We start from the raw sequence: 27,957 nt of genomic DNA, 5'->3' as shown, positions 1-27,957 counted from the left end.
GCATGGTGGGATGCAGATCCTGGACAAGGTGGGGTGGAGATCCAGGCAAAGCAGGATGGGGATCCTGGCTAAGGTGGGATGAAGCTCTTGGATGAGCGGCAGTGGGGGGACTCTGGATGATGTGGGGTGCAGACTCTGGGCAGGGTGGAATGGGGACCGTGGACAAGGAGATGGATGGAGCCCAACACCGGCGTTATTGGGTGCATTATTGGCTGCATTATTGGCTGCATTATTGGCTGCATTATTGGCTGCATGGGGGAAGCTCAGCCCATCTCCACCTGGGCTGCAGGAGCAGGGCCGGATGCTGCTGGAACCTCTCCAAGCCGCCCTCGTCCCTGGCCTCCCCTCGCCTTTCCCCCTTCCCCTCTAAGATTTCATCACTGAGCACTTAAGGCCGGGAAAAGCCGCCCCAGCAGCTGCTGGGAGCAGCCAGACGGACGGAGCCTTTATTTCGGGGAGCCGAGACACCGGCAGCGACGCCGGAGAAACCCCAGCGGCGCCAGCTCCCCTCCGGCCGAGGGGACAGAATCCCCCACCCCGCGGGGGTCACGGTCCCCTGGCGCTGGCCGTGGCTTTTTGGGGGGTCTGGCAGGTCCCCAGAGAGGAGCAGAGGAAAATAGCAACAGGATGAGGTCACACAGCGGCTGCAGCCTCTTGAGCAACCTCAGGCCAGGCCGAGGGGATCAGGGCAGGGGGAGACAGAGTTTGAGGGGGGGGCTCAAGAGATGCCCCCAGACCCCCAAACTGGGCACCAGGACCCGGGGAGCTGAGCAGCTGCTGTGCTTGTCTGGGGAACCAGGGGGGACCCCTGTCTGTGTCCCTGCCTGCACCCCACGGCAGAGGTGCCCAGGCTGGCATTTCCAGGCTGGCATTTCCAGACTGGGATTTTTCGGAAGCGTTCTCCCGAAATTAAGGGGATGGTCCCAAGCCATGTTTTCCCCACTGGCTCAATAATGTCAGGGCTCTGAGCCCACATCCCTCATTGTCCCTCTTGGACCTTCAGATGGGCTTTACCCCCACCTTCATGGGTAAAAATAACACTAAAAACAACCCCCTGTGTGACCCCACTTGCACCCCAAAATGTGGCCCCTTCCGGGGTTGATGGTGGGGAGCACCATGGCTCCTTTGCTGACGGGATAAGCCAGGAAACACCCCCAGCCCCAGCTGGAGTTCATCTGGGAGGGGGCTGGGGGCTGCCTGCCTTTCCCTGGCCTCCCACACCCCCTCCCCATCGCGGCCGTAATGAGAACAAGCTGGTCCCGGGCTGCGACGCAGGAGGAGGAGGAGGAGAAGGAGGAGGAGGAGAGGAGGGAGAAGGAGGAGGCTCCATCCCAGCAGGCTGCAGAAAGGGGCTCGAGGTGTGTGGGACAGATCCCGTCTTCCCGGCTCCCTCCCGCCGGCTGCAGGCGAGGTGAGGATCCCACTGGATGTGCCAAGCTGCTCCCCAGTTTTTGGGTGGCTCTGGAGCAGGGCACAGGCTGTCCCACAGCCGGGAGTGCTGCGGTGAGCGCTGGGCATGGTCCCCACGGCGGGACAGGGACAGAGCTGGCCACATGGCTGCATTCCCAGGCAGGAATCGGAGCGTGCTGCGTCTGGACAACACCAAAATCGTGAATTTCTGGAGCGGTTGGGAAGCGGAGCTGGGAACGAGCTGTGGGGCTGGGGTGGGCAAGGATGGGGCTGGAATGGGATTGGGATGGGGGTGGAGGGCTGGCAATGCCCGCGGTGCCAGGCCCTGCTCTCGGCACTGCTTTGGGCTTTGCTCAGCCCCTCCATGGCTGTGGCTGCTCCTCAGCTCCGATGGCTGCCGGGGAATTGAGGCTGTCCCCATCCCGGGACCCCTTTCCCGCCGAGGGGCCCCTGTCTGGGGTGAAGAGGAGGATGAAGGGGCTCATCTCAGCCCCTCAAACCCTTCATTCTCCCGGTGCTGGTCAGTGCTGTGACCCCACAGCCGCAGCAGTGCCCGTGGGGAGCTGGGAGGGTTGGGGGTCAGGGGCACCTCCCACCTCTGCTGCCGTTTTTTTGCACTGGATTAATGAGAACCAGATTGTGCAGCCGGGAAAGAGCCTGGAAGCCAAATCCTGCTGCTGGAGTCCCTCTCGGTCTGTAGAGCTGCCGGCTTGGGTTTGTTTTGGGGTGGAAATGGGATGTGGGTTGGGATTTGGGGAGCCTGAGGTTGGGGAATTGTCATGGGGGGTCCCTGCTGATGGAGCTGGGGAGCTGCTTCCTGACACCTCCCCATGGAGTTGTGTGGAGGGGGAGAGCCCTGGGAATGATGGCTCGATGGCGTTACGTGGCGTGGCACACGCTGGTGGCCCTTGGGAATGGTCACGTCCCTCTCCCAAATCGCGTGGGGTGCAGAGCTCGGCCAGGGGCTCACCGCGGTCACCGCTCCGGGGTGGAAAGCACGTCTCCCGTGTCCCACAGCACGCTGTGGGCTGGGGAATGGGACGGATCCAGCCCCAGCAGGGTGAGGAGCACAGCACACGGACGGAGCCGGTAGTTCCCCTCTTTACCGGGGACGCTCAGGCAGCCGGGACCCCCCATTCCCTGCACCCCAACTCTGGGGCTGCCCCTTTGTCCCACACCCCAGCTCCACTCAACCACCACGGTAGCACTGGGGTGAAATTCTGCCCCAAACTATTTTTAGCCGTGCTCCAGCTGGGAATTAACGGTCCGGGACTGGCGGTTGGGAAATGCCTCTTGCTCCGGGCCCAGCCCCTTTGTAGCGTCGCCTGTGTCAAAGTTTCCACTGCAAACCTCCATTTTTCAGGAATTCTCTAATCAGCCAAATGACCGTTGTCTGGAGCCGGGCGCTGGCAGCAGCCCCGGTCCCCCGGCCTTGAGCAATCCCACCCAGCTGGCTTCCAGCTGCGCCCTTGGAAAACAAACGGAGCCCCTCGCTCTGTCAGAGCGAGAACTGTAGGGAAAGCTCCCGTTCTACTTCCACCAGGAAATTCAGGCGGGTGGGGGCCGGCCTGGGGGGCTCGCTCTGTTGGGGTATTAACACATCCCCCTCCCCTCTGCATCTGACAGGTCTCCTGCACGAATCCTGGGAATGGGCTCAGCCATGGGCACGTGGCTGCTGCTCCTGGTGTTGCTGGCGGTGGCCCCGGCGCAGGCGGCAGCGCCCCGGCACCGCCTGGTGCTGCCGGACACCGCGGGCAGCGGGGACGGGGATGAAGCATCAGCCACGCTGCCCGCCCAGCCCGTCACCCCCCGGGTCAGCCCCACGGTGGGGGACGCGCCGGGGACCACGGTGACCAACAGCTCGGCGCCGGGCGTGCTGGACGGGCTGGTGGATTTCTTCAAGGAGTATCTGCTGCTGGTGGTGGTGGTGGGCTCGCTGTCCTTCGTCCTCCTCTTCATCATCTGCGCCGCCGTCATCGTCCGGCAGAAGCACAAGGCCTCTGCCTACTACCCCTCCTCCTTTCCCAAGAAGAAATACGTGGATGAGCAGGACAAGTCGGGGGGAGCGCGGGCGTTCAGCGAGGTGCCCGAGAAAGCCCCCGAGGCGGGCGCGGAGGAGCCGCTGGACGGCAGCCGGCAGCTCCAGGCAGACATCCTGGCTGCTGCCCAGAACCTCAAATCCCCCCACAAGGCACCGCTGGCCAACGAGGCCCGGGGTGAGCAGAATTCCCCTCAGGAGAAGGAGGAGGAGGAGGAGGAAGGAAGGAAGAAGTTGGGGGATGAGCAACCCAAGCTCCCTGCCCAAAATCCAGGTGTGGAGGAGGCGGCGAGCGCAGGAAGCAAGGAGACCCCAGATGCGTCCCAGGATGGCTCCCAGGCTCCCCCTGGAATCTGAGGCAGGGACACAGTCCCTGAGGAGCTGCTGGCTTGGGACACGTGATGGACATGGTGGATCAGGTTCTGTACGTACGTGGTGGCTCCAGGAAGCCCCGATGAAGATCCCGTTCCCGCCCAGCTCTCCCAACCCTCGTGCTGATGGGATGCTCATGGGGGGGATTTGCCAGCTGGTGGCTTTCCCCAGCACTGGAACGCTGTCAGCCCCAGCTCCTGCTGCTCAAGGGGCCTCTCCCACCCCAGGAACTGGGTGGGTGCATCCCCCCAGCTCCAGCTCTGTCCCCACTGTGCCACCAGCTTCCTCCCAAATCAGCAGCAGCCTGGTCCGTGCCGGGCTCCTGGCTGGGAGCTGTGTCCCTCTGGGACGAGGGACGGGAGCGGGGCTGGAGGTCTGTAGGACATGGGTCAGCTTTGCCCATGGCCACCCAAGGGAAAGAGAGATGAGGGGACAAGCTCCCTCCTTTCCTTCTTTCACCCCGGAGTCCAGCTGGATTTTTGCCTCACTTCCTGAACCCCTTCAGCTAGAAATAAACATTTCCTCCGCACAGCTCCTCTCCCGTGTGTCTCTGCAGCTGAGGGGTGGCCAGGGGACAGTCCTCATGTCCCTGTGCTCCTCCAGGGGCAGGGAGTTATCAGACCCCACATCAGCACATCACGTGCCCTTCCAGGAAACCTTTATCTTGCACCCACAGCTGTGGGGCTGAGGGGGGGCTGTGGGGGACTCAGCCGCAGCACTGGGGTGCAGCTGCTGCAGTGGGGACAGCAGGGAAACCTGCAAGGTGAGAGGCTGCTCTGCCCCAAAAGCAGCACACCCCTGCAGCCTCCTGGGTCCCTGTGTTTTATCCCATTATGTCCCTGCCTCAGAACAACCTTCCCCTGGGAAGAGTGTGCCACCACAAATAGCTGATTTTGCCCCAGAGCAGATGTGAGCGTGTGAAGTTTCCCGGATTCTTTTTTTAAACTGGGGGATAGCAGGATTGTTCCGTGAGGGAAAGGCACGTTCCTCACGGCTGGAGGGTGCCAGGAGCTGAGGAACCACAAGAGGGACCTTGTGAGTGACAAACCTGCAGCAATGTGTGACCTGTGTTAAAAATTACAAATACTGTGCTCAGATGGAGCAGAACGAGACAATTATTTTTTTAAATGTGGTTTTAAATTTTTAACAACACCCTCAGTACAAAAAATGGGAAGTGAGGTGTCTTGTGGGGGGTTAGAAGGTGAAAAGGTGAGGTTTGCCAATGTGTTGTCTGCTTGGTTTGGAAATACTCCCCTGGAAAAGAGGAACTCTGGGAGTTCCCCCTCAGCTCTGCATTCCAGCTCTGCTATTCCCCACTGGGGTTCCAGACTGAGGGAATTTTAGAGAATCCTGGAGTGATTTGGGTTGGATGTTAAAGCCCATCTATTTGCAAATCCCTTCCTTGGGCAGGGACACCTTCCTCTAGCCCAGGATTTACAGCTGTAAGAGAGCACCTGGTGAGTGAAAAAGTGAAATTCTTAGAGAGAACACCCCAAAATTTCCTCAAACACGAGCTTCAAAAATTAAGCAGCGACAGGATGGGAGCAGAAACCACCAGTGTTTCCTGGCCACTTTTCCCTTTGGCACCTGCAAAGGGTCCCAGAATTCCAAGAGCAGGAATTTGCCCCTGGATTGCGACACCAACCCTGACGCAGCCGGAGCCAGGGGCGGCCCCACAGCTCTCGAACACACATCCAAACCAGGGCAACATTTCCCACTAAATTCCATAAAATATTAGGCAAAACTAGACATCTTCTCAAAAAAAAAAAAAAAGAAAGAAAAATAAAAATGAAAGTGCAGCCCTTCTAGTACCAGACAGCGGGGTTTTGTCTCCGGAGCGGAGTCTTCCCGCGGCATTCCCGAGGGGATGGGAGCCCCCATCCACGTGAGCACTACGGAGTGGCTGGACACCACAGGGACACGTTGTGCGTAACTTGTGCGTATCTTACAGCTTGAGTAGTGCACAGGGTCCTACTACAGCCCGGGAATTGCGCTGCAGAGTGAGGAGGGAGGAGGGGAAGCTGTGCAGGCAGTTCAGGCATTGTCGGCTTCTTTGTTGGACTCTTTGTTTTGATCCTGCTTCAGTTTGTAATCAGCCAAGGCAGCCTTGATGGCGTCTTCAGCCAGCACTGCAAAGCAAAAAAAAAAAAAAAGGGTTTTAAGGGCAATTCAAGGCCTTTTAGGACAAAAGATGAGGTAAAAACAAAAGCAGGCAGCAGTGAGCAAACAAGACCAGCAGCGCAGACTGATCTTAGGAGTAGAATCTGAATGGAATTCCTAAAATACTGAATTCCTGTAATGCTGATTTCATGTAATGTAACTTTAAATAATAATATAACATCAAAGTGATCTGAAAATTAACCCTGAAATCAGAACAAGTTTTCTCTTAAGGACAGTGCTGTGTAGAAACTCTTTGGAAAACAGCACCCAGACCATCTGGTATCCAGGGTTTTCACTTACTGGAGCAGTGCAGTTTCACAGGTGGAAGGCAGAGTTCCTTGGCAATATCTGTGTTCTTGATTTTCAGCGCTTCGTCAACCTGAAACACAGGCAGAGGTGGTCACAGGCCCTGCTGTTTGTGTTTTCTAAGGTTTAATGCTCCAGAGCCAGCAGAATCCACAGGGGAGATCATCTCAGCTGCCTAGAGCAGTGAGGAATGTGAGAATTAAGGAATGTCTGACATATCAGTGTCACAGACTGTCCCCACTTGGGCTGCTTCGAGTCTCTTCATCCTCTACCACAACACCAAGGGGCATTTACTGCTGGCAGAAACAATCTAAAGATTATAAGTAAAATTTCTGCCATCAGCCTGGTTTTGCTTATTGCGTAAGACACAAAGGAATTTCCTGGTGGAACTGCTCAAAGTGTGGATATAGCACTTGGGGACATGGTGGAGCTGCCAGTGCTCGGGGGACAGTTGGACTGAATGTTCTTAGAGGGCTTTTCTGATCTTAATGATTCTCTGATGAAAAAGACAATTATTGCCCTACAGCTGCAACCCTGAGAGTCGCTTCTACAGCACAAAGTAGTGCAGGGGCTCCCCGGAGAGCATTTCCTCCGTGATCCCAACAGAGAACGCAGGCACGTGGGAAGCTCTGCAGCTTTCCCGGAGCTCCCTCACCGTTTTCCCTTTCACCCACTCCGTGGCCAACGAGCTGGAGGCGATGGCCGAGCCGCAGCCGAAGGTTTTGAAGCGGGCGTCCACGATCTTGCCGTTCTCGTCCACTTGCACCTGCGGGAGCATTTTGGGGACACCTCAGCGCCCGCTTCAGCTCAGCCCGGTCCCCGCAGCCGGGCCCCGGGGAGCGGGACTGGCCCTGCCCCGGGCACAGCGGGCACAACGGAGGCCCGGGGGACACAGGCGAGTTTGACCCTCGCAACAGCCCCATGTAAAACCAACCCAGGTGTCAGAGGGCCCCCAAGGTCACCTGCAGCTTCATGACGTCGCCACAGGCCGGGGCGCCCACCAGGCCGGTGCCCACGTTCTTGTCGTTGCGGTCAAGGGAGCCGACGTTGCGCGGGTTCTCGTAGTGATCCACTACCTGCCAAGACAGCGTCAGCGAGGGCCACCCCGCATCCCTCCCGTCCCTCCCCATGTCCCGCTCGCCCCTCACCTTCTTGTGGTAGCCCAGCGCGGCCGGGGCCGGCCCGGACCGGGGCCGCAGAAGCGCCGTCCCCGCCGCCCTCAGCGCCGCCATCTTGACTGAGGGGAGGGTTGGTGTCCATCCCCCTTTTATAACCTCGGGCGGGTTGGCCACGCCCTCGTCACGCCCCTTCGCCTCCCGAGCCCACCTCTCACCCCGGTCATGCGTTGGCCGCTCAGACGGTGCGAGCGCCGGAGGTCGCCTGTGGGAAGGGCCTCGCGTTGTGATCAGTAAATAAATAAACGATGGAAACGGCCTTTCAATCGCACCAGGGTTTTTACCTCGACAGCCGGCGCTTGTGCGGCACGCGGCGCCACACTCAATATGGCGGGCGAGTGGCGCCGCGCACGCCCCGGACCCTCTCGGAGGCCCCCTGATGGCCACACAGCGGGGTGCCCGCGCTGCTGCCTGCGCCACGGACCAGAAGACAAAGAGTCGCTCCGCGGCCGCACTGCGCGTAGCGCGGCCCCGGTGTGCGGGCGAACGCGGGAAGGGGCGGGCCGAGGATCCCGGTTCTTCCCGCCCGGTTCGGCCGGCGGTGGGGCGGGGCAGCGGGACGGGCGGCGCGGGGGCAGCCGCGGTGGCCGGCGGAGCGCGGCGGGCGGCGAGCGGAGCTGCATAAGATGGCGGCGGCGGGAGCTGAGGCGGCGGCCGAGGAGGAGAAGCGGCTGCCGGAGGGAGACCCCGAGTCGGGTGGGGACTCGGACGATGAGGGCGACTCGGACTCGTCTGGGGACGGCGAGGATGAGGAGAAGGAGAACGAGGCGGAGATCCAGCGGCTGGAGGAGCAGGTGGGCCCGGCGGGGCAGCGGGTGTGGCGGGAACCGGGGATAATCCGTGTCTGCCCCGGCAGCTCCGTGCTGGGAACTGTCAGGACCTGAATTTCCGTGGTTCTTTTGAGTTTGTTCCAACTCGGGACATTCCGTGGTTTTATGCCGTGAATGTTTGTAGTCTGAGATGGAAATTGACCGGCTTGGGATTTTTTTTGAGAGGGAAATATGAGGGGAGTCCTAGTAGGCAGTTTGTGTTCATTGAGAAATCTGAGCTGGCTGCCCGCGGTTTTTTATTGCCCTTAAAGAAACTAAAACGCAGTTCTCTCTGTGACCAGTGGCACGACTGGAGGGAACAAGTGGAGCTGTGTTAGGGGCTAGGTTAAATCTGAGGAAATTCTGTTGTCTTGGCTCTGTGATGGGAATTGTGTGATTTGTTTGGCTTCTTCTCGTCCGTCGCTCGACACGGCGCTTTCCAAACTGATTTTTTTTGTTGTTGTTGTTTTTGTTTAAAGCTTTCCATCAATGCTTTTGACTACAATTGTCACTTGGATCTGATCAAGCTGCTCCGGCAGGAGGGAGAGCTGGTGAAGCTCCGAAGAGCTCGGCAGAAGATGAGCGAGCTCTTCCCCCTCACTGAAGGTAACGGAGCATCCTCTGCTCTCCACAGGTGAAGCATCACCTGTGCGAGATGCTTCAGTAGTGAAATAAAACATTTGGGCCACTTTTCATCACCCTCAGTCAGGGAATGTGATCCAGAGCTCAGCAAAGTCCTGCTAAAAATGACATTTCACTGACAGGCAGCAGAGAAAACTCCGTGTTGGTGGAAATTGTGGATGCTTGAAGTGGGGATTTCTTTTTACTCATAACTCAGATGGAATAGTAATATTGCAGAGGCTGCTGTGCTAGTGTGGGATTTAATTATTGGAAAGGGATGCTGTGGCTGCCCCTGGATTCCTGGAAGTGTCCAAGGCCAGGCTGAATGGGGCTTGGAGCAGTCTAGGTTAGTGGAAGGTGTCCTTGCCCATGGCAGGGGCTGGAATAGGATGATTTTCAAAGTCCTGAGAAATTCCAACTTCTTAGCAGCAATTTTATTTGCTTATTTGAAATTAATTAGGAATTGTGGAGGTTAAAATTCCTGTCTTTCTCCCTCTCTTTGGGTGTAAATCTGTTGCTAAAAACTCACCAAGTGGGCATAACTTATTATTTCTGAATATTAATGATGTGTTGTAAATTTTTTCCTTTCAGAAATTTGGCTGGACTGGTTGAAGGATGAGATAAAAATGGCTTCAGAGATTTCTGAGAGAGAAAAGGTTTATGAGCTGTTTGAAAGAGCTGTCAAAGATTATATCTGTAAGTCATTTGAAAATGCTCTAAACTGGTTTTGTTGCATCCAGATTTTACTTTTTTTTTTGTTTGTTTTGTAGGAAAGTCTCTTCCTTTAGTTATAATGCAGAAATTGGGTTAAAATTTCGAATTAATTTCTAAAATCTGAGGGTGATGGGATGCAAAGGAAGGATGTGGTGTCTGGTCTCTCTATTCCTCAGGAGCTGCTGCAGCTGTAGCTTAAAATTTTGGGGATAAATCAGTGAGTGAGTTCTTTGGGAACTGGGGTAAAGAGCTGGAAAAATGAAGCCTGAGGAAGTGGAGGGAATATGGAGGTAAATCCCCCTCAAATGCTGTGTATAAAGTGTCACATCAGTGATATTATCTGGTGTTGGTGATCCCTCAGGATGAGGGAATGGAGGTGAAGAGGTGAAGAATTATCCTCTGGGTCTGCTGGATTGCATTTGGGGTTTGGAAGCACTTCTGGAACCCAGGGCAGTCCCAACCTCAGGGTTCCTGACTAGAATTTGTTGTTGGTGGGAATGGTGCCAGGCAGCCAATGCTGTTCTCCCACCTCCCCTTCACCAGGATTCAGCTGCTTTGGGAATTGCTGATCAGAGAAATTCAGGAGTCTGGAAAGAGGAAGAGGAGCTGTTTTAATCTGAATTATTGCAGAGTGTGACAGCTCTGTGGTCCCAGCTCAGGAAACAGGAATCTGCTGTTCAGGCATCTTGGTGCATCCCTGCTGTGGTTTGTGTGGCAGAGGTGACAGGCAGGGCCAGTCCCTGACAGGAAAACCACAGGAGTGACACCATTCAGAAGGAAACTGTGGCTGCTGCTGCTGAGCCAACAGCATAAATACAATTCCCAAATATTTTAACTTTTTTTGGATAAAAAAAACCCCACAAAAAACTATTGCCACGTGTTTTTCTATGCAGCACATGAGGCGTTTGGGAAGCAGAGCTGCATTTCCTTGTTACTCTTTTTGAAAAGACCAAATCACCTGTTTCTTCTAACCTCATTTAGGTCCTGAAATTTGGCTGGAATATGCCCAGTATTCCATTGGAGGCATTGGTCAGGAAGGAGGCATCGAGAAGGTCCGGTCCATCTTCGAGCGGGCTCTGACGGCCGTGGGGCTTCATGTGACCAAGGGCACAGCCCTGTGGGAAGCCTACAGGGAATTTGAGAATGCCATCCTGGAAACAGCACAGGTGAGCCTGTTCCCCTGGGGTCCCATCCCAAAAAAGCAGTGGTGCAGCTCCTGGAGTCATCTGGAGCTGTCTCCTCCCTGTCATGTCTCAGTTGTTTCTTCCCAGCTGTAAAAACCAGCCCTGTGCTTCAGGAAAACCATTCTGTGGATTTGGCTGGTGAAGTAATGGATTTGTGTTTTGGTAAAATCCTAAAATCATCTCAAATCCAGGAGCAAAGTTTGGCTCTGCTGCTGACTGAGGTGCCAAGAACAGCTTTAGATTGAAATGTTCCGTTATTAAACAATGTTCTGTGGCTGTTTCTGCACCGAGTCAGTCAAGTTTAAATTTCTGGACTGTTCAGCTTTTAACTCATTCATTATTCCACAATTTGTGGATGGGAGTATTTTATCCCTGGAATGTACAGCTTGATATCTGCAAAAGTGACCTTTCCAAGATGGCCAGAATGGGAATACTTCCTTATTTCTGATAATTTGCTACATAAGAGATGGAAGTTGAAAGATGCCCCTGCTCATGGTGGCAGCGGGAATTATTTGATCTTCAAAGGTCCTTTTCAGCCCCTAACAAAGGAGTAGCGGGAGGATGTTCTTTCATTCCCAAACACAATTAAGGCTGGAAGTTTCAGATCCTCTCCCCACACCCCAGGGATTTACTGAAACCCTCTTTGGCAGCCAGGTGGGGTTGTGAAATGGCACAGTCACCTGCTGCTTCCTTGTTCTCAGGTGATCATTTCCCTGTGCTTGTGTCAGCTTTCAGTCAGGAATGCTTTTCCCATTCATCCACCTCCCAAGGAGAGCAATTCCCAAGTTTTAGCTTTCCCGGCAGCAGCTGAAATGCAAGCTGGCCCTGTGTGCCCTTCAAGGATCATGTATTCACTTGGATCTCAGCTCATAAACAATTCCCTCTCATGTCCATCAGCTGGAGGGAATAGATTGAATTTCCCTGGTTTTTTTTTTTTTGCTTGCAGCCAGCCCCTGGCAGCATTCCATCCCCGGAGCAGCAGCAGGTGCTGTGTAGCCAGCTCGAGAAGATCCACACGCTCTTCCGGCGCCAGCTGGGGATCCCATTGCTGGGTAAGGGCTGGAATGCTGGGACAGAGGGCCTGGAGCAGCTGGGTGATGCTCCAGACATCAGGATTCTCCTGGCACAGCCACACCAAGTGCACCTGGAGGTCCTGTGCTCTCTTGGATGAGCACAGATCCCTTTGGATCAGGAATGTTCTGAGTTATTGGAACTTGGGTCGCCTGGTTGAGAATTCGAGGATGTTCTAAGTGCAAGTGAGGAGCACAAAGCATGACTTAAAAATGAGGAGTTCAGCTGTGATTGCTGCGTAAAACCCTTGGTAGGGAGTATCTGGCAGCTGGATTGTTGGAATTCTGCCTCCTCTAGTTCCTGCTTTGAGCTCCTTGAGTCCCTTTTCTTGCTCCTGGGAGAAAGTTAAGCACAGTTCTTTTGACTTAATTTCCATCTGAAAGGAATTTGGGTTCTCTTTTCTCTGAAGCCTTGGGGAATATTTTGCCACTTTGGTTTTCTAATTCCAAATGAGAGGCTTTAACACAGCTTGCCCCGGGTTTGTTATAGGACATTGTGTGAGATGAAATGTCTGAATCCTTTAAGAATGCAGCAGTGTGACAGTAAGGACCAAAAGAGGATAAAAATTTAAATATTCATTCTAAATAAACTACAAATACGATATAAATAAAAATAGGAATTTGTCTTAGAACCAAACCTAGGTTGAAATCTGAATTTTTACTTTCATGGGTGCATTAATGATGGGAGTTCATCTTTTAATAGACATGGAAGCTTCCTATGCTGAATATGAGGAGTGGTCAGAAGAGCCCATTCCAGAAACAACAATAAAGAACTACAAAAAGGCTCTACAGCAGCTGGAGAAGTGTAAACCCTACGAGGAGGCACTGGTAATGCTGGCACTTGGACCTTCCTTCAAAACTAAGAAGGAATTGCTTTGGGGTGATTTAGTTTTTTTTCCAAATTTATGATTTTTCTAGTTCCCAGCTGGGGGGCTTTGTCAGCAGTGGGAATACTGACAGTTATATCCTGGGAATCCTGGAAATTATGGAGTGTATTTTCCAGCATTGGGTTAAGGGGAGTAAACCCAGGGTCTGACTGATTGCAGGCTCATTCAGAGGTGTATGAAAATCAACAGCTGCTGATACAGAGACAAATCTCTTGTGTGAAATCACAAGAGCTGCTCTGAGGAACAGCTGAACTGTTGGAGTCTTGCTTTGTTGAAGAGTTTGATGTTTGTCTCCCTGGTTGTTTTCCAGCTGGGTGCTGAAACCCCAAAGCTGGCAGAATACCAAGCTTACATTGATTTTGAAATGAAAGCAGGTGACCCAGCTCGGATTCAGTTGATATATGAGAGAGCTTTGGCTGAGAATTGCCTTGTCCCAGACCTCTGGGCACGCTACAACCAGTATTTGGTAAGGAAATTAACCTATGAATATTTTCAGATTTATTTTCCTGCCTTTACTTTTGTTTGTTTCTTTTTAATCTCAGTTGCTGATCAACAGCCTGTAAGTTCTACCTCAGTCCTGTCCTTTAGTCTGTAAATCTTCCAGAAACTGATTTTCACCTCACTTTTGGTTTCCTCCTGTTTCCAGGGATGTGTTTATTGCTCCTGTGAGCATTTCTCACTTTTCTGTGCTCTAGCTGTGTTTTCTCTGCAGAATTACAGGGGGTGGGCACTGAAGCAAACCCAGATGTTCAGTCCCCGTTTCCAGGGGGGTTTGTTAGTGCAGTTTGAAGCTGATGCAGAGGCAGGACAGAAGGTGGCTGGATTAAGGGATCAGGGTGACTCCCTGCAGGAGCTTATCCAGGCTCAGTTTTTCCATCCTCTCTTTCTCTTCCCAGCTGGACACAGCAGGTTGCAGGTGGAACAACACCTCCACAAATCAGGCTGAGTGTGCTCCCTCTTTGTATCCTTGACATTCTCGGAACAGCTGGGAATTCACTCAGTGCCTTTATTATATTTATTTCTTCAGCAAAAAACACCTCACTGGCCTGGTAGTGCATTATTCCTCACTGGAAGGTGTTCACTGGATTTTTAGGAATACCGAATTTAAAATATCTATCTGAGCTTTTTAAACATGAAATTAAAGTATTGGTTTTTAGGTGTTGGTTCTTTATGAGCTGGGGTTTGGGTTGGGTGGTCTCTGTGGCTGACAGGAGCTTCACTTTTCCTGTGTGATTCTTTCAGGACAGGCAGCTGAAGGTGAAGGAATTGGTTTTATCCGCTCACGACCGCGCTGTCAGGAACTGCCCCTGGACTGTTGGGCTGTGGATTAGGTACCTGCTGGCCATGGAGAGGCACAGGGTTGAGCACAGCATCATTTCTGGTGAGGAAAGAAGCAGCAAATGCAGTTCAGAGCAGCTCTCTGAACAGCCTGGGACAAAAGGGACTTGCAGGATCTGTTCTCGTGGGCAAAGCTGCTTTGGTTGAGCAGCTTCACCCTGAGCAAGCAATGAGCAGCTTGGAATGAACATCCTGAATTCAATTCCTTTTCAATTCCTAAACCCATTGATTGTTTAGGATTTCTTTTCCTGTCTTCCTAGAAACCAGTGATGTTTGTGTTGGTATTTCTTTGTGCTGTCACTGCAACTTGTTAATTTTGACAGTATATGGAAAGTAACTGTTTTTTTTCCCCCATTTTTCTTTCAGAAATGTTTGAAAAAGCTCTGAATGCAGGTTTTATTCAAGCAACAGACTATGTAGAGATTTGGCAGGCCTACCTGGATTACCTGAGGAGAAGGGTGGATTTTACACAAGGTCTGTATGATAAATACAGAATAAATATCTGAACTATTTTCTTTGTACTTCTGGGAAATTACTTTTTTAAAGAAAATTAACAGCATTTTTGTCTTTCACAAAAATTATTTTCTGGCCAGTTAATGTCTATAAAAAATAGGAATTTGGTTGGTTTGCTATTACAAAAATGCCCTGCCTTATATTTTTGATACCTGATTTTTTTTATGATTCATGTAGTAAATTTTATTAATAATAAAATCATAAACCTGTTTTTGATATTATTCATGTAGTAAGTTTTACTAATAATAAAATCATAAATTCAAGCAATAATAACAACAACAAGAAGCGATAAATTTCATCTCCCCTCTCCTACCCAATAAAATATTTGTGGGTATTAAGGAGGAAGTTTAATTGGGTGGGAAATGAAAACTAAATTATTATTTTAATAATAATTAAAATATTTCTCTTTTTTCCCTGCAGACTCTAGTAAGGAGCTGGAGGAGCTGCGCTCTGCATTTGCACGAGCTGTGGAGTACTTGAAACAAGAAGTAGAGGAAAGTAAGTGAAATCATCCCCAAGTGTTGTTTTCTCCTCTTCAAAATTATTTTCATAAGACCAGTTCTCCACACAATGTTTGTCTTCAAGAATCTTGAATGTTTCAGAAAGCTGCAGATAAAGATTTCATCTCCATGTGGGACTTGTTTAATAAACATTTTGTTTCCAAGAGCCAAGTGCAACAAACAGTCCTTATTTTTCTTCCTAGGGTTCAGTGAAAGTGGAGATCCATCCTGTACCATCATGCAGAACTGGGCAAGAGTTGAGGTGATGTTTCTTTCTGCTGTATTTAAGTTGCTGAACCTGATAAAAATGGGTTTAAAACAAAATGTTTTAACATTCCAGCCATGGAATGCAGTCCTTTCCCTAGCCATTTCCCTTCTCCCTCTGCTCTCTTTTCTTAACACAAAGCAAGTCTGAGAAGTTATTAAGTACATTCATCAACAACAAATGGAAAAATTCAAAAACAACTCTCTAATTTCTTTTATGATGACCAAAATCAAATGGATGTGGGAACCAGAACAAAGACTAATGGGAGAGGGGGGCAAGGAAGGGTTATTCAGTAGTAGGATCGTGTCAGGTGTTTATTTTGATCACCATAAGGCTCAGATGTATCTCCCTGGGTCTGTCTGCAGTATCTGTGGGGTTTTTTTTAATTTGGGGTTAATGATGCTGAACAAATGATCCTGAAGGATATTGTGGATGCTCCATTGCAGGCCCGCTTGTGTAACAACATGCAGAAAGCCAGAGAGCTCTGGGACAACATCATGACTAAAGGAAATGCCAAATACGCCAACATGTGGCTGGAATATTACAACCTGGAGAGGTAGGAGCTTGGTTAATTCACTTTTTAGTTTCCTCATCTGTGGCTAAAAACAGTTTAAAGCAAGTGTGTTTCATTTGGGTTTACAAAACACCTGTGGCTTCCAGAAGCATTGCAGCAGCTGGGGAAGGAGGGGGAACGTTTGCAGGGCTGGAATTGTGTGTGGTTTGTCCCCTGAGTGTCCTGTCCCCTCCTGCAGGGCCCACGGGGACACCCAGCACTGCAGGAAGGCCCTGCACCGAGCGGTGCAGTGCACCAGCGACTACCCTGAGCACGTCTGCGAGGTGCTGCTCACCCTCGAGAGGATAGAAGGTACCTGGGCACTGGCAGGGGGTGACTAAAGTGACAAAAGGTCACTGAGAGACAGGCAGGAGGTAATTAATTAACAGAAGGTAACTAAATGACTGGCAGAAGGTAATTAGTTAATGCACCTCTTAGCCTGGTTAGGCAGAGGTGCCACGCAGGTTTTTGATCCCATGTTTTGTGCTCCACTGAAGTCTCACTTCCTTTTCACTGCTGTCAAATCCACAGACAGCTCTTTTCTTCCTTGCTTCTCTGAAATCACTGGATTTTTCCATGCCTTTTTGGAGTCTTGCATTATTAATGAGAGGTTTCTGCTCTGCTTGGTTCTTGATTTTTTTTTGTTTGTTTTTTTTTTTTTTTTACCTTGCAGGCCAGTTGTTATAATTAGAATTTTCATGTGTAATGTTTAATATGAACAGCGAGTGCCATGAACTCAGTGACTCTTATATTTCCAGAATTATATCTTTGAATTATAAGAAAGCTAAATCAAAGGTTTTTAAAAATTAAAATAATTTTGTCTTTTAGGAACACTGGAAGACTGGGATGCAGCTGTTCAGAAAACTGAGAACAGATTGGCTCGAGTGAATGAACAAAGAGCAAAGGTCAGAACTTTTTGTGAGCTACCAAAGCTTTTTATACACCTAAATTAAACCCATGCTTCTCTGAATGTCACATTTTTAATTTGGCTTCCCCCCAGATAAACCTGAAATGCCTTCAAGCACTGGAACTATTGATTTTTACTTTAAAACTATGATTAACAGCCTCTTGCTGCTTTTTATCTTTTTTCTTTTGCCCCTTGGATGGCCACAAGAGTGATGTGCCCTCCAGGAAAGCTGTGAGAGCAAAGAATTGGGAATGTGCTTTAAATGATGTCCTCGTTAGTGCTGGGCTTAGGAAACAAAACCTCTGGAAAATGCTCTGCAATCTGCAGCCAGTGGAGAAAAAAAGAAATAAATCTCTGTTTTAGGCTGCTGAGAAAGAAGCTGCTCTGGCAAAGCAGGAGGAGGAGAGAGCTGAGCAGAGGAAGCAGGCGAGGGCAGAGAAGAAAGCTTCCAAAAAAGCCAAAAAGCCCAGGACTGGAGACAAGCGCAAAGCAGACGAGGATGACGAGGGGGAATGGGGACAAGAAGAAGGTAAAAATAAAGTTAAATTCAAACTGCAGAGCTTTGGCAATGGGGTTATTGGTTGTCTTGTGGTGGAAGGAGCTGAGGAATTGCCAGCACTGCTGTCTTTCCAGGACTGCTTTCTCCTGGGAAGTCTTCAGTGTGAAAGGCAAAAAAAAAAAAAAAAGGTTTTATACCAACAGAAAAACAGGTTTATATGAACTTCCAGAGTTTTCTTGGGGTTTCTTATTTTGGAGGGATATTGTGATTTTTTTTTTATTCTTTTTTTCTTGCTTAATTTTCCTTTAAAGTAATTTTTCTGACTCATCCTGTGATGCTGAGCCTTGTGTCTAAATTGGGTTATTCAGAATTGTAGCAGCTTCTTGGAGGTGGGAACAGAAGACTTTAATAGGTTGTTGCCCCTGGGAGTTTTGTGAGCTTTTAGATTTATTTTTTTTAAAAAAAAAGAACCATTAGACAAAGAAAAGAAGATGAATCAGCAACTGTCAGTTGTGACTGGCTGAAAAAAAGGAACAAATATTCCAATTGCTTTCTTCTAAAGCTGTCTTGGTGGGATAATCTGTTGTTATTTGTTCTTCAAAACCCAAGGGAGGTTTTTGTTTGGTGTCTTTACGACCTGTCACTGTATTTGTGCTTCCATGTGCCATTTCCAAGCTCCATGGTGGGGATGGAGGAGTTCCAGTGGGGAAGGAAATGGGGTAGGTTTTTCTAACAAGGCTTTCAATTCAATCAATCAGAGCTGCCCAGCAAGAGGCACAGGGGAGAGGGTGATGGAGTGCTCCCTGAAGAGGACATGGAAGTGGAGACCGGGCTCTTTGGGAGGAGTGAAAAGCCAGATGGCCCCGCAGTCCCGAAGGAAAAGGCGTCCACCAGCCGCAAGGACATCCCCAAAGTTTTCCACGACAGCAGCAAGGATAAAGTCACTGTATTTGTCAGCAACCTCTCCTACACCATGGCAGAGCCCGAAGCCAAGCTGAGGGAGCTCTTTGGGAGCTGTGGGGAGGTGGTGGAGATCCGAGCAGTGTTCAACAACAAGGGCACCTTTCGGGGCTACTGCTATGTGCAGTTCAGGGAGGAGGAGGCTGCCCGGCAGGCCCTGGCCTTGGATCGCACGGCTGTGGAGGGCAGGCCCATGTTTGTGTCTCCTTGTGTTGACAAGAACAAGAATCCTGACTTTAAGGTAAAGTTTTGTTGGTTCCTGTTGGACAGTGGATCTGGGGAAGGGGGTTGGTGGAATCTGTTGTGTCCAGGGTGCTCAAATCAAATCAATTTGTGTTGTGCTTCTTTAAACTCTCTTTTTTGGGACTTTTTGCATCTTCTGTTACTTTGCCAGACACCAGGATTGACATAATTTACTCAAGATTTGCAGAAATCTGCTGATCTGAACAGTTTAATGGTGGGACCTTCCCAGATTCAACCTCTGAAGAGCATTCTTGGTCAGCATTTGTTCCCCTGGCTGGGGATGCTCTGTACCAGAGCCCAGCTGTGTAATCAGGAGATTTCTGGAGTTCCTGCACAGAAAAATTCAATGTTCCCATAGTGACAGCTGAGCAAGGAGACAATATTATAAATACATTATTATAGGAATTGGGCTCTAATCGTTCTGGATCCCTTCCAGCTCAGGATATTCTGTGATTCTCAGTGTCTGTCCTCATTTAGGGAAGGGGTTTAGCAGCATTTAGTTGCAAGTCCTTGCTGTTTATATGCAAATATCTTCCAAAATACTACTCATGGCTTTGAGGCAGTTTTGGATCCCACAAACAGGAATTACTTCTGGGGTGTGGGATTGAAATCCTTGGAATTTCTGGCTGGTTTGTGAACCAACATCCTTTATTTTTTTTCCCCCTCCAGGTGTTCAGGTACAGCACTACCCTGGAGAAACATAAACTCTTTATATCTGGTTTGCCATTTTCCTGCACTAAGGAAGAGCTGGAGGAGGTGTGTAAAGCCCATGGGAATGTGAAGGACATTCGACTGGTCACCAACAGAGCTGGAAAACCCAAGGTAGGTGTCCTTAATGCACTCTGGTTTTAAGGAATCCTTCAAAAAGAAGCCTGTCATGGAATCTGGAGACAAAAAAAGTTGAGTTTATCAAGTTGCCAGTGTGGCTTTGTATTAATACTTGTGGAAGAGCTTGGGTTTATACAGCCCAGTGTGCCTTTGTGCAGGAATCAAAAGGAATTTTTCCAAAATACTTCTTAAATTGCACAAGAAGAATGGGATGGAGGGGGAAATGTCTACAGTGGTTTCAGTACAGTAAAAACAGGCAAGTCTGTAAAGGATTGATTTTTAAATAACTGGTTAAATGGGGTTTACCTGGTGCAACCAATTCCCATCCTCCTTTCCTCGATTTCCTGAGGCTTTTCTTCCTTGCATCTGCTGCAGGAAGGGATTTGCCAGTGAGAAATGAGGCCCCTCTCTGACAGGGCTCATTATTTCCATCCCTCCATAAATGACTCCTTGTTAAATAAGGGATTCTGAACCAGTTGCTGCTCTGCCAAAGCTCTGACACCCAGGCTGTGTTTGTGTGGTGGGTCCTGTCCACAGGGACATCCTGGCAATGGTGGATGTGGATTTAAATTGAATTTTCTGGCCCTTTGCACCACCTCAGGTGCAGTTCCTGTTGTGTGCACACTTTGTAATGAGTGCTTTTAGGAACCCCAGGTCTTGTTCTGAGCGTAGTTTGAGCTGGGATTGTGTGTAAACCACAAATAAATGTATTTTGGGTAAGTTATGCCTCTCCTGTGAGATTGGTAATCCAGAAAATGCAGCTGAAGGCTTTGAATGTTATTTAAAAGAGTAACAGCAGGGAGAGGTGATGCCCTTCTCTGCAAGCCTGCCATGGTACTTCATTAAATTTACTTCAATAACATTTTTGGGGTGGTTCTTTCCTTTTTTAATACTTTTTCCACACATGAGGGCATCCACCAGGAGTGAGAGACAAGAAACACAAGTTGTAAGGAGAATGCTGATTGGGAGTGATGAACATTGGGACTGAGCCATGTTGAGTTCCCTGCATTTACCAATTCCTCATCAGCTGTTACAGAAGCACTAAAACCTAATACCAGCTCTTTCTTTTCTTAATTTAGGGCCTGGCTTATGTGGAATATGAGAATGAAGCCCAGGCCTCACAGGCTGTGCTGAAGATGGACGGGCTGACAGTGAAGGACCACGTCATCAAGGTGATGATCAGCAACCCCCCGCTCCGGAAGCGTCTGGAGCGGCCTGAGCCGGGCTGGGCCTCCCTGTCCCTGGAACCACGGCAGAGTTATGGAGCGTGAGTGAGGGAGGGGGTGAGGGAGGGGTGCCTGGCACTGCCTGGAAAGGAAATGCTGCGTTTCTTGCTGTGTTAAACTTTAGGAATCTTAGCTGGAATATGGGGGCTTAGAAAAAGGAGGGAGAGGGATTTTTTTGTATGGGCGAAGGGGAGATGGCTTCCTACTGCCAGAGGGCAGGGATAGGTGGGATATTGGGAAGAAATCCTTCCCTCTGAGGGTGTGAGGCCCTAGCACAGGGTGCCCAGAGAAGCTGTGGCTGCTCCTGGATCCCTGGAAGTGTCCAAGGCCAGGTTGGACAAGGTTTTGGAGCAACCTGGGCTAGTGGAAGGTGTCCCTGCCTGTGGCAGGGGGTGGAACTGAGTCATCTTCAAGGCTTCTTCCAACCCAAATCACTGTAAGATTCTGTGAATCTGAAGGAACATTTAAAAGGTGCTGAACCATAAAAAAATGGGTTGTTGGATTGATGAGGAAAAGCAGATTTTTCCTGTTTAGCAACAGAAACAGCTCTGTAGTGACAAGAGGATCAGGCATTGGCCATCCCTTTGGATCTGGTGTTGGCACTGATCCCTGATAACCTCCACATCCTCTCCCTCTGGAGGAGCAGCCGTTATTCCTAGTGAGCATTAAGGCTACTCCTTCATCTTTTATTATTCCTGCATTGGATGAACACAGCTTCAGTCCTGTGGGGCACTTGTCTGCCAGAACTCAGGGGATGCTTCAAAGACATCCATGGAAAGCTTTATCCCCAAAACAAATGACAGGAATAATATTGAAATGTGCATTCCTCATAGCAGACAAGTCTTTGCTGCTCCCCCAAGCTAAAAGAGTGTGTTTTAATGGGAATTTTTCCCCTTCCAGGCGAGGGAAGGGAAGGACACAGCTGTCCATGATGCCCCGGGCGCTGCATCGTCAGAGCAACCCCGTGGCCAAGGCTGAGAATGGGATGGTCCAGAACTCACCAGCAGCATCCTCTGAGCCCCCTGCAGAGCCTAAAAAGATGTCCAATGCTGATTTTGCCAAGATGCTCCTGAAGAAGTGATCAGGGAGCGTGCACTCAGCGGGTCTGGTCCAATGTGAAATGCCTTTCTGGAAGCCATGTTGTGTCCTTAAGCTTTGCAAGGAGAGAACGCCCGTCCCAATCCCGTGTAAATACTGGACTGCTGCATTCCTCGGGATCAGTGGAGGATGGCACAAATCCAGGTGGTGGGTTTTTTGTTTTTGTTTTGTTTTGTTTTTTCCTCTAAGAGCAAAGAGTTACACTTTTGTTCTGGTGAAATGGCGTTAATGTGATCCCTCATATTGAGGGTAACGAGGGGGGGGAAACATTTCCTGCACAGCTCGGATGCCTCACGGAGTTTTTGGAGTACTTTCCAACGATTTTCTCTTTCATTAACGAATGAGATGCCATGGGAGGACCTCAGCAAGCTCCACTGGTCAGCTCAGATTGGGATTGCAGACATTCTCTCTGCCAACAGCCCCATTCTCCACCCAAACCCACGCACGCAGGGACTGTCATCTTCCATGCAGAACCCAACAGCAGATGCTCCAACTTCACCACAATGGCCTCTTTTAGTATTGGGAGAGTTTCTATACATATGTGTGTATATGTAGATACACAGATATACATATATATGTATCCAGTTCCTGTTCTGTTCCAGTTGACCTGTTTTTTATATGGTGTATTTGTAAAGGACATTGAGACGATTCTTTCTAAGTGTCAGGAGCTGATCCTTGGGTGGTAATTTTTGTTTCCCATGAAGCTGGACGTGCTGTTGCTGAGGACCAGGTTTTTGGTTGTTTTTCCTAGCTAGCTCATGTCTTTTTGCAGGTGGTTTCTGTATGGTTTTGTACAACTGTGAAGTGCAAGCTGACGTTTCTCGGTTTATTAAACTCGAGTTCTCAAAGGTTTTCTATAAATACTGTTGCTTTTGTTTAAATGTGGGTGTTGGAACTGCACTTCTCCTCTGGCAGCTGGGTGTTAGTGCTGTACCTCACCTCTCAGGTGTGCTCAGTGTCCCTCAGGCCTAGAAGCAGCCTCGTTCCATCTGCTCTGAATATCCTGAAACCACTTCAGTCATCACCTCAGACTTTCCAACAGTGCTGTGATCTCGGATAGAAACGTTCCTGCTTGTCAACTACCCTGGAAGTCACCAGCCCGAGGGGGTGGATGTGAGGGGGGGACCCCAGTGCTGAGTTCACTTGGACCACACGAACACTGCTGCAAATAAACACTATTTTCTGTGCTGATTTCACTTGGCTTTACTTTGAAATGACGACTCTGCTCATGCTGCCATGTGGCTGAGGGAACCAGGATCTCTCCCATGGCCTTTCCTCCTCCACAACCACTTAGTTCACTGCAGCCAAGTGTGCTCTGAGAACAGCTTCTTCCAAACCAAGACTTTCATATTAAAATAGTTTATTAATCTGTTACTAAAATAACATTTTTTTTTCCCCCACCCCACAGAGCTCTAAAGTGCATTATTTATACTCGGGTTGCACTACAAAAATAACATGCTTTGTAAGGACAGGACAGCTTTCCTCCTGTATTGTCTGCTTTCCCTGGCAGCAGAGAACTCCCAGTCTCATCCTGGTTTCTGCTTCTCTAAAACATGTCCTAAACTCCCTGTCAGGTAAGAGTGAGTTAAAAGGGAAGGAAACTAAGCCTGGGACAGCCTGGCAGCTTTTGTCAAAGGGTTAAATGCTCTGAACTGGGATTTTAAATGGAAGTTTCGTGAGCTTGGAGGTGGTGGGATCAATGATGCTGTTTCACACCTGGCAGGTTTGGGGGGTAGGGAGATCTGTGGGTACTTTTACCTTAAAAACCTTAAAAGGGGAAAAGTGATTCTTTGAACTGCTCAGCAGCTCCAGGCACTGCACTTGCCCCTGCAGCACACAGAGGCCTCGAGTGATTCTTGACACATTTATCAGTGTGATGAATTGTGAAAGTTTCCTTACCTAGGCTTTAGAAACTGAAGATTTTGGCAAACTTCCTGTACAAATTCTTCCCAAATTGGCACAGCTGGTGTCTCCTGGCTCTGCCTGATGACCTTTTCTACCCACAGTTCTGAGGACAAGCTCCTTCCACTGAAATGTCTAAGGACAGTTGTGCTTTCCTAGGGCTCCTGTTGGCTGAGGAGTTTCCTGAGTCCTTCTTCCTCAAGTAAGTCAGTTTTGCTCCTCTTGATCCACTCCTATCACCTGTAATCCTAAACACTTCCCACTCGTACAAAACTCACCCCAGGAAAGGCAGCTGAAAGTAAACATGCAAAGTGCCACAGACACAGAAATGGGAGGGGAGAGATGCCTTTGGGCTGGAGTTCAGCCTCCTTCCTGCTCAGTACCTGTGTGACTGACACCACAGTGTCTGATGGACACAGCTGGGAGAGTGCTGTTCCTTCAGGAATGTGTTTTGGAGCTACAGGGAAGAGGCAACATGAAACCAACTCAGTTTAGACTTTGCTGAGATCAGACAGTAGAGCTGACTGCCTTGGGTGAAGGGCTGTGATTGAAGCAGCTCCTCAAAGCTTAATTTGAAGGAGCAATTCAATTTTAGTTCATCTTTTTTGAGCCCTCTGACATCTCTCCCCACCTCCTTCCAGTGCACAGCCTCCATCCCCAGTTCCTTTTGGCATCACGTATATAAATAAATTATATTAATTTAATCAAATGTAAGACACTTTAAATAAAGGAAACGCTCAAGCGACACCTCCTGTCCAGTCATTTCCCAGCAGGAACACTGAGCAGCTTGGAATTCTGCCTTCCCACAGCTTCACCAGCTCCTGAGATTGCCCCAAACCCTCAAGTCTTGACGGGGATGGTTTGTTTGCAGCCGGCAGCACCTCCCGCCTCGGGCAGGCCCACGGAGTACTCGGTGGTGGCGATGAGCAGCATGTCCAGCGTGGTCTCGGTGCACTTGGCGATGAAGCGGATGAAGGGCCGCACGTCGCCCTCGTTGGCCACCTCCAGCACGTGGTAGTACTCTGCCCGCTGCTCCTTGCGGATGGTGATGGGCGGATACCCCGCCTGCATCAGGATCAGGTTCATCAGCAGCCGCGAGGTGCGGCCGTTGCCGTCCACGAAGGGGTGGATGTAAACCAGCTTGTAGTGCGCCAGCGCCGCGAACTCCACGGGGTGCAGGCTCATGGCGTCCTCCGAGTTCATCCACTGCACGAACTCCTCCATCTGCTTCTCCACGTCCTGCGGGTGGGGCGGGATGTGGTGGCCCACGAAGACCTGCGTGGCGCGGAACCGCCCGGCCTCCACGGGGTCGGCGTAGCCCAGCACGCGCCGGTGGATGTCCAGGATGTCCCTGCTGGTGACGGAGCCGATGCGCGACACCAGCGTGGTGTTGACGAACTTGAGGGCCGCGTGCATCCCGATCACCTCGTTCTGCTCCGCCAGGCTCTTCCCGGGAACGGCGTACCTGGTCTCGATGATGTGCCGGATCTCGGAGAGCGTCAGCGTGTTCCCCTCGATGGCCACCGTGTGGTAGATGTGGTGGTAGTAGGATTCCTCCATCACCCGCCGCAGGGCGGAATTCCCTTTGGGAATGGCCATCACCTTCTTGACCTTGCTGTCGATGATGCTGAAATACCTCTGGTCGATCTCCTCCACCAAGGGCAGCGTCCGGCCCCGGTTGCTCAGAGCCTTCTCGTTGTGGGGGGAGATGGTCAGAGCTTTGGAGTACAGGTAGTCAGCCTGGAGGATGTCTTTTTCCTCCTCAGAAAAGATCCCAAACTCGTTCAGGGCATCCACGTAATCTGGGTCCATTTTGAGGGCGTACAGGAAGAGTTTGTGGGCCTTCTCCCGCTTCCCTTGGCGCTTCATCTCCAGGGCTTGATTCAGAGCTGCTCTGGCTTCCAACTTCACCTCTGGAATGAAACAATAACAGATAAAGGGCGGTGAGTTTTACTGGAAACCTCTGGAAATCTGGATTCCATGATGCTTGTGCCTCCCTCCCAACTCGGGATATTCTATGGCTGTCACCGATCACTGATACAAAAATTAAACAAAACCAGTCTCAAAGAACTGGAACAGAATTCGTGTTCCAGCTTTTTCCAGGTTACAATCCCAGAGGTTTATGCGATGTTTCCAGGCTGAGTATGAGGCAGCAGAGCCATTCCTGGCAGGAAGTGTGGGCAGGCAGGACCTGTGGGCAGCAGGCTCAAGGTGGCCACAGGTGACCAAACTGCTTCATGTGGGAGGAAACTGTTCTAAACATGTTCTCTTGGCATTCTTTTAGGTGAAATTGTAATGTTAACATTATTATGTTGGCTGCCAACAGCACTTCTGTTTTTCCACTGAACTATCCAACATTTTCCCAGCAGTAAGAGCTTTAATGCAAACAAAGATACAGTGCTGGAATCACAATAATTCCTTTAAGAGTTTTCCAAATTTATGTCCTGGCTGATATAGGCCACGGCCACAGCCTGACTTTGCCTGAAAGGCTGTTCTGTGCCAGCCAGGATTTTGGGATTAACGCTGTGTTGCCCAGATTTCTGTGCATTAAAGCACCTCTCTGTGTTCCACTTACCTCCACAGAAGTTACTAGTACTGAAAACACGAGGAAAAACTTTGGAGAGACGGAGCGATGCCAGCACAGGGCCCTGGAATGCAGTCAAGGAGCTGGTGAGGGCCTGCCTAACCTCGGGGGCATTTGCAGCCAGTGTTAATTGCAATTAATTGCAGTTGGCTGCCATCAGGGTACAGTGTCACTGTCATCAGGGGTACAGGACACGGTCAGGAAAAGGGGGTGAAGATCTCTGGGTGGGTGTTGGGGTTGGAAGAGCCCTCTGGAAATCACCCACTCCAATCCCCTGCCAGGGCAGGGTCACCTGGAGCAGGAAGGCCTCCAGGTGGGTTTGGAATGTCTCCCTGGGCAGCTGTCCCAGTGCCCTGCCACCCTCATGGAAAGAAGTTCCTCCTTATGTTGAGGTGGATCTTGTGTTTTAGTTTATTGCTCTTTGTCACTGGGCACCACTGACCAGAGCCTGGCACCATCCTCTGACACCCCTTAGAGATGTTTGTATGGATTGATGAGATTCCCTCTCAGCTTTTCCTTCTCCTGACTGACCAGGCCCAGCTCCCGCAGCCTCTGCCCATCACAGAGATGCTCCAGACCCCAAATCATCTCTGTGGCCTCTGCTGGACCCTCCCCAGCAGCTCCCTGACCCGAGGAACTCGTCTGTGCCCACCCAGGACCCCCTCACCTGGGGAGGCTTTTCCCTTCAGCACCAGCAGCTCCAGCCCCTTGGAGGTGACGCTCAGCTCCGTGCTCTGTCCTGTGAGCCTGCTGATCCCCGAGGAGCCCAGCTTGCTCTTGAGGAAGGACAGGCCCTTGAGCACAGCGTGGCACTGGTTGTCCACGGCGGCCAGCGGCAGCAGCAGCATCACCAGGGAGCTGAGGAGCAGCACGAGCACGGCCGCCCACCGGACACGGAGCCACAGGGACACCCACTGGAGCTCGGGATCGGTCGCCATCGCCACCAGATTCATCCTGCTTCCAGCACGGACACCTGGAGCATCTCCTGTGCCGCTGCACCCACCTGGGAACGCACAGCTTTAGCCAGAGCTCCGTGCCGTGGGTAGGAGTGGGTTTGGGTGAACGTGCTCTGGGTTTGTCACGGCTATTGGGGGTTGTTGTGCCGGGCATCCCCTTCCCTGCCACTGCCAAGCACCGGCTGGGATCTGCTGTGCGCTCCTGTGGCAGCAGCAGCAGCAGGAGGAGCCATGGATGCCCAGGAACATCCATGGATGCCCAGGAGCAGCGTGGGCACCAGGCTCTGCCCGGCTCCGGGGGATCACGGAGCTTCCCGTCTCCTCGCCACCCTCCTCCAGGCTTGTGAACCCCCCAGAGGTTCCTGCCCCGCTCTGGAATCCCTCCCCATCCTCCGCTTCTCCTTCAGCCACCGCTCCCTCCCCAGGGCTCCTTCCTCGAGCCTGAATCCCGGCCGGAATCCCCCCCAGCACCCCGGGTCCCCCCGGTTCCTCTCTGCCCGGTGCCCCCCAGATCCCCTCTGGCCGAGACCCTCCGGTTTTGTGCCGGTGCCCGGCCGGGGCTCCCCGCGTCCCCCTGCCCTGTTCCCCCGCTGCTGTCTGGGGGTCCCCCCGGCTCCCCCCTCACCTTTGCCGCCTCCCGGAGCCGCCCGCTGCCGGCTCCCGCAGCCCCGCCCCCGGGCCCGCCCCCGCGCGCTGCCATTGGCTGAGCCGCTCCCCAGCTCCTCTCCCATTGGCTGTCGCAGCGGACGCGTCTCTCGCGCTCCTCCCCTCCCCTTCCTGCACTCGCTTCCGCCCCGGGCGCGGGAGAGGCTCGTGGAGGATGAGCACTGGCGAGCACT

At 51.1% G+C, this 27,957-nt stretch overlaps 4 protein-coding genes across 4 annotated transcripts; 2 read left to right on the top strand and 2 right to left on the bottom strand.

Moving 5' to 3' along the window:
- The first annotated feature begins 1,417 nt into the window (after positions 1-1,417).
- TMEM119 (transmembrane protein 119) lies at positions 1,418-5,642 on the top strand. The gene is made up of 2 exons (XM_058851152.1): positions 1,418-2,102; positions 3,037-5,642. The coding sequence occupies exons 1-2, from the start codon at positions 1,675-1,677 to the stop codon at positions 3,803-3,805; spliced, it is 1,197 nt and encodes a 398-aa protein (XP_058707135.1). The 5' UTR covers positions 1,418-1,674; the 3' UTR covers positions 3,806-5,642.
- ISCU (iron-sulfur cluster assembly enzyme) lies at positions 5,527-7,591 on the bottom strand. The gene is made up of 5 exons (XM_058851155.1): positions 7,435-7,591; positions 7,249-7,362; positions 6,942-7,052; positions 6,281-6,359; positions 5,527-5,949 (listed from the first exon to the last, which is right to left on the bottom strand). Exons 1-5 carry the CDS (start codon positions 7,516-7,518, stop codon positions 5,855-5,857), a joined length of 483 nt encoding a protein of 160 aa, XP_058707138.1. The 5' UTR covers positions 7,519-7,591; the 3' UTR covers positions 5,527-5,854.
- Positions 7,592-7,960: 369 nt separating this feature from the next.
- Positions 7,961-22,537, top strand: SART3 (spliceosome associated factor 3, U4/U6 recycling protein). The gene is made up of 19 exons (XM_058851124.1): positions 7,961-8,255; positions 8,750-8,876; positions 9,483-9,587; positions 10,587-10,771; positions 11,736-11,841; positions 12,563-12,687; positions 13,057-13,212; positions 13,989-14,127; positions 14,451-14,558; positions 15,018-15,095; positions 15,301-15,359; positions 15,809-15,918; positions 16,115-16,227; positions 16,744-16,820; positions 17,186-17,351; positions 18,080-18,522; positions 19,194-19,346; positions 20,432-20,619; positions 21,479-22,537. The coding sequence occupies exons 1-19, from the start codon at positions 8,088-8,090 to the stop codon at positions 21,657-21,659; spliced, it is 2,787 nt and encodes a 928-aa protein (XP_058707107.1). The 5' UTR covers positions 7,961-8,087; the 3' UTR covers positions 21,660-22,537.
- A 146-nt stretch (positions 22,538-22,683) lies between these two features.
- FICD (FIC domain protein adenylyltransferase) lies at positions 22,684-27,841 on the bottom strand. The gene is made up of 3 exons (XM_058851151.1): positions 27,744-27,841; positions 26,830-27,165; positions 22,684-25,491 (listed from the first exon to the last, which is right to left on the bottom strand). Exons 2-3 carry the CDS (start codon positions 27,113-27,115, stop codon positions 24,419-24,421), a joined length of 1,359 nt encoding a protein of 452 aa, XP_058707134.1. The 5' UTR covers positions 27,116-27,165; positions 27,744-27,841; the 3' UTR covers positions 22,684-24,418.
- Positions 27,842-27,957: the final 116 nt, after the last annotated feature.

The sequence above is a fragment of the Poecile atricapillus genome, chromosome 16 (genome assembly GCF_030490865.1).
Source record: "Poecile atricapillus isolate bPoeAtr1 chromosome 16, bPoeAtr1.hap1, whole genome shotgun sequence".
Taxonomy (NCBI): Eukaryota; Metazoa; Chordata; class Aves; order Passeriformes; family Paridae; genus Poecile; species Poecile atricapillus.
This window is presented reverse-complemented; position numbering and strand designations above follow the sequence as displayed.